Source organism: Vollenhovia emeryi, unplaced genomic scaffold (genome assembly GCF_000949405.1).
Source record: "Vollenhovia emeryi isolate VEMERY1.0 unplaced genomic scaffold, V.emery_V1.0 DF939128.1, whole genome shotgun sequence".
Classification (NCBI taxonomy): Eukaryota; Metazoa; Arthropoda; class Insecta; order Hymenoptera; family Formicidae; genus Vollenhovia; species Vollenhovia emeryi.
In genome coordinates this window covers 2414871-2420288 of record NW_011967238.1, presented here as the reverse complement: position 1 = coordinate 2420288, position 5418 = coordinate 2414871, and the positions used below count along the sequence as shown (strand labels likewise).

The 5418-nt window shown below is 45.3% G+C and overlaps 1 protein-coding gene across 1 annotated transcript in view; it reads left to right on the top strand.

Annotated features, from left to right (window-relative positions):
* Positions 1-2970: 2970 nt before the first annotated feature.
* The window catches only part of LOC105568647, a 4077-nt gene continuing 1629 nt past the window's right edge, over positions 2971-5418 (top strand). The window contains exons 1-3 of the mRNA XM_012024471.1: positions 2971-3539; positions 4215-4387; positions 5216-5332. Of these exons, the coding sequence (XP_011879861.1) occupies positions 3366-3539; positions 4215-4387; positions 5216-5332 (464 nt within the window). The 5' untranslated portion in view covers positions 2971-3365. The remainder of the gene's footprint in view (positions 3540-4214; positions 4388-5215; positions 5333-5418) is intronic.

Genomic DNA, 5418 nt, shown 5'->3' with positions numbered 1-5418 from the left:
CAGTTGGCAACCCATTTTGGGGCCCACGAAAGAGTTTTTTTTTCAAAGACAGCTGATGTCTGCAAATGGCGAAGAAGGAGGAGAGAAAAATTGAAGAAAGATTCCCACGGATAATGTTGACATTACGAGACGAGACGGTCGCGTGCTGCGATAAAATACCCCGTTGAGAGTATCAATCGACAACGCGTTGGGGATCGATAAGGGAGCGGCGGCGAAGGAATTTCCTCCCCCTCGCACCCCCTCGCGGCAGTTTGCGTGCCACAATCGCGGTAACTTCCATTATGTATACGTTGCAAGTGCGTTTTCGCGTCTATCCCCGGCGGGCCCGTCTCGTTCGCGCTCGGCAGCCCGGCGGGATTCGACGACCTCGTGTAAAATCAATCCGCGATTGTTCCTCCGATGAGGGATAATCGCGGAATGGCACGCGCGACAATGCGTCGAGCCCTCCTCCTCCACCCTCCCCCGTCGCCTCCTTCTCCCTCGCACTCTCTTAAATCGCTCGTTCTCGTCTCCGCGCGTTTATCCCAGCGGACAGCCGTCGCCGAGATTGTCGCGCGCATTCCAGCGGAGAAACGCGATATAATTGCGCCTGGCGGATCCCGGTGGACCGCGTGTTAACGAAAAGCATTAATTTAGAATGCTCCGCGGTTTTCTTGTTGGAGAACCGGCCGCGCGTGCAACTCCCGTATGCAATTAACGAACCGCTCGCACCGGCGCCGCGCACCTTCGCCGCGGCGAGCCTCGCCGAAGGGGGAAAAAAAGGAGGGAGAGGCTCGGTTTCGGCATTATGTGCCCGACGACGGGGTCGGAGCACAAAAAGATTCGGCCGCGACGAACGTACGCCAGGGTGGCTCGCTTGATGGCGACTGCTCGAAATGACAAAGGGCAGAAAAGGGGTAGGACGGCTGAAATAGACTGGAAAATCTCAAGCGGAATTAAATGACAATTCCTCCGCTGTTCGTCCCGCCTGTTTATCCTATTGCCTTGCACCGCGAATCACTCTGCTCGCTCCATTGATAACTGCGCAATTAATTACGATATAATTTTAATTAAAAAGGAATTCATTTCAGGTTGTCTTGAATATTTGCAATATCGAAGAAAGTCCTTGTCTTAATTTGTGCACGGGTCTTGTAATGTACAAGTTTTACTAAACAATAAATTTATAGGAGACAGATAAATGTATACCGTTCAATTAGAAACGGTGAGGGACACTTTCTTCAAGTATAAAAATATTTAAGGGAATTAACATTGCTTCTTCCTTCAGTTACAGTTTAATAAGTGTCCGTAGAATGGATAAGAAATTTTATGAGATAAGTTAATTTCTGGTTCTAACGACAATTGCACCGCGAATCCCTCTGCTCGCACGCTCCGCTGATAATTGCGCAATTTACGACATAATTTTAATTGAAAAGGAATTAATTTCACGCTGCCCTGAATATTTTCAATATCGAAGAAAGTCCTTGTCTTAATTTGTGCACGTGTCTTGTAATGTGCAATTTTTTATCAAACAATTAGTTTGTGGGAGACATAAATGTGTACCGTTCAATTACAAACGTTGAGGGGCACTTCTTTCAAATGTAAAAATATCTAAGGGAATTAACATTGCTTCTTTCTTCAGTTACGGTTTAATAAGTGTCCGTAGAATGGATAAGAAATTTTATGAGATAAGTTAATTTCTGGTTCTAACGACAATTGCACCGCGAATCCCTCTGCTCGCACGCTCCGCTGATAATTGCGCAATTTACGACATAATTTTAATTGAAAAGGAATTAATTTCACGCTGCCCTGAATATTTTCAATATCGAAGAAAGTCCTTGTCTTAATTTGTGCACGTGTCTTGTAATGTGCAATTTTTTATCAAACAATTAGTTTGTGGGAGACATAAATGTGTACCGTTCAATTACAAACGTTGAGGGGCACTTCTTTCAAATGTAAAACTATCTAAGGGAATTAACATTGCTTCTTTCTTCGGTTACGGTTTAATAAGTGTCCGTAGAATGAATAAGAAATTTTATGAGATAAGTTAATTTCTGGTTCTAACGACAATTCGTTCCATCATCTTGAAGCTTTCTTTCGCGGGAAGCTCAACGTGTATCGTTCTTCTATCAGCCGATTAAATATTCTAGTTCTTAATTAACGGAGTACTTAAGATTCGAGGAACCTTCGAGGGAACTTTAAGAACGTAGACTAATTATTGACTTTCCTTCCGCTCTCTTAATTGCGGACACAATTTGCGGAGTTGTATCTCCGCGCAGGGTCTTGCTGCATTTTATCTTAGGGTAAAAGTTCTAAATGGTGTACACAAAACGGTCGAGCAATATTGAGGTAAACATACCTGGGAAATCGAGATGCAATATTTCTAACGTTTGCAATTACTTAGTTAAAGCGACACGACCGTCAAATTTGTTAATAGCCATGGTATAAAAATGATGTTAATCTTGTACTTAATTGCATTCTCATTCTTTAACGTTATTAATACCAGCCACTTGCAATAAATTATATTTAACACTTCGAAGGGAATTAACGTAAAGATGTATGTCGACTTATGTATTTATCGCGAACATCTTCATAATTTCCTCACAGTTACTCGTGCAAATTATATCCCTATTTACCGCTTCTCGTTGTTGTGTACATTTCGGTTCAGTGCTCCGATTCAAGGGTACTTAGTACAAACGCCTCGCTTCAGCCCGTGTTTCTTTCCGGCAGTGACGCCGTGTTTACGCTCGTTGTAAATTTGCCGTCCCTCGTTAAGGCGCGAGCTGTAAACGAGGGGGGAAAAATGTGCTGCGGAAACCGCGCGGTCCGCGGTAATAACGGGAACGGTAACGTCTCTGCTCCGTCTCGCAAAACTGTGTTTAAACTGTGCGTAAGAGAGTGAATAATACGCCGTACAAACAGACGATTGTTCCGTTTGGCCAAGGAATCATCGGGACGCGGACGCGAGTCCGTTAAATCGCGGAGGGACACACGCAATGTTCACCGTTACCGTTAACGGGAATCCCCCGTCAAATTCTCGTACTATCGCCGCGTACGATCGCTAGTGTAACGACGGCTATCTGTGATAATCCGCTGACGTCGCTCGATGACGAGACGGACATATCGAACCGCGTTTATTTAAGTCACGTGTGATTTTTCTTGTTAATTAACGGCGAAAGAGCTCGGTACGCACGCATGTGTTACTTTTTAACGCCGACCTTTGCGAGTCTGCAACGGAGCCTTATCGCGCAAAGCTTTGTGTTTTCTCCGTTGACGGAACTCGTCTCGGGTTTCGTTTCTCACTCGAGATTCCGTTCCTTTGTGACTTCGTTATTCCGCTTTTCGTTGGTGGTTACATATGATCCGAGAAAACGCTAACACCTTGCCGTATGAGAGTTATGTCAGACTATCGGCTTTCTTTTCTTGTCGGCTGCTTGAATTGGTTGATTTTCCTCGCCGGCTCGACGGTTGTCCAGGAGAACGCAGCGGAGGTCGGCGTCGCGCCCAGAATCCTGTCGCGACCTAAGAGATACTTGATTTTTCCGCAGGGTAGTAATTTTCAGGTAAATATGCTTAACTAATGCTTGAAAAAGGACATGTTTAGTGCCTATCTCTTTTCAGTACTTCGGGGATTTTTCCAATGAGTCTCGTTTCTAATGTAAATTTCACAACATCGGGTCAGCCTATAAATAATGCGGCATAAAAGAGCGCTTGATTTATTCTTTAATCTGAAACCGAAAGACTTTCGTCGCCAGGGAAGTGAAAATTTAAGATGAAAAGCAGCTGTCACGGTGGAAAATATATTTCGGATTAAAATAAGAACATTGAATTTTTTAACAACGTCAGTGTCCACATCTAGCATTTTTAATAATACAGAAAACTTATTGAATTTTTTACTTCAAAAATATCTTTAAAAGGATGACCCAATGTATTAGCAGTAATTTCTGCAAATTAGAATGAATATTTTCTCAAACGTCTGCCCGCGATGTAGGACGTTCGTTAGGTCACTTTAAGCAAGATTGCATTAGAGAATTGTAGAAAATCAAACAGCCGTCGCTGTAAATTCGGCCAAGTGTTTCGCAAATGTCTTGTATGTCTTCTGAAATTTGATTGCCACCCCCAGATTTCGGTACACGGATAAAGTAGAAAAGTAAAGCGCCGCCGCTCGTGCCGCCTGCAGTCTGCGAAATTTACGCGGAAAACTGAATTTGCACGTGGATGTTCCGTGTATTTTCCAGTTAGTGTATTGTCTGACTATCGGAGCGTACGGCCGAGACGGTGATTTGGTGCTGGGACTGACAGCCGCCTTGGCCTGGGAACTTCCGAATAAGGTCGACTCAAAGATATCGAATTTGCTTCACCGTAGAAGCCGGAGCGTCGTATATCCGAAAATGGAGGCTTTCTTGCAATCGTGAGTGTCGTGCCTTTATTCCGCATTTTTCAACCGGCTTTTCCCCGATCTTTCAGCGTGTATTCGGGTTGACGAGTGACACACTGAGTGCGCCCGCAGCAGTTTAGAGCACAGCATAACCAGTAGGTCCACTCCGTCATTTGTTTCGTTTTGCGTCGATCCCTTCTGCGCATTCGACATTGATTCCCGGCGAGAAATGACTCGTCGATCGATGTCGCGCTAACATCGATATCGTCAAATTGACGTCGAATTTGACAATGTCGATTCAACATCGTTTCGACGAATCATTTCTCACTGAGTTCGGTCAAGGCAATGAAAGAATAGTAGTGTAACGTTGAGTTCGTACACGCACCGCCGGATTACTGACCAAAGCAATGGCAGAATACCACGTGATCGGGAAGACCACGTGGTCGTAAAGATCAAAGGTGCCGGAAGCGAGTGACCTACTATGCTTTAGGACGTCAACAAAGGTCCCTTCGATTTTGGATAAAACTGTAAACGCGAGTGATCGCGCGCGTCGTCCGTAGCTACCGAATCATTGTGTCGTAGATCAGTTGTGCAGATTTACGCGCAATGGATAAGTTTAGAAAAGCGACTTAATTCTACGGCAAATGTAAATCGCGACACGACTCGGATAATGCCTGCATTCTCGGCGCTTTGCCCGGCTCGCGGCGCGCGGCTGTTACGCGTTATAAGGACGTAATTACTTTTAACTGCGACTGCGGAACGAAATTGTTTCGAGCGTAATTGTTTTCGCGCGGGGTAGCGCTCCGCGTAAGCCGGGCTGTCGTCAAAGTTTACGCTTTATAAATTAAACTTCATCGGCAGCGCCGGCCTCGATGGCAGATCCTGCGTGATGAGGGCACTCTGCGAGGCAGGCCAGCGAGATCCTTCCCAGATAGGCACGGGGTCCTTCGTCCAGGAGCTCCTTCATGCAATTTTCACGTGAGTCAAGACCCCGATTTCCTTAAAAAGACACCGAATTCGTTCCCTCCGAGACGGAAGCTCCCCTCAAATTTTAGGGCCGGTTT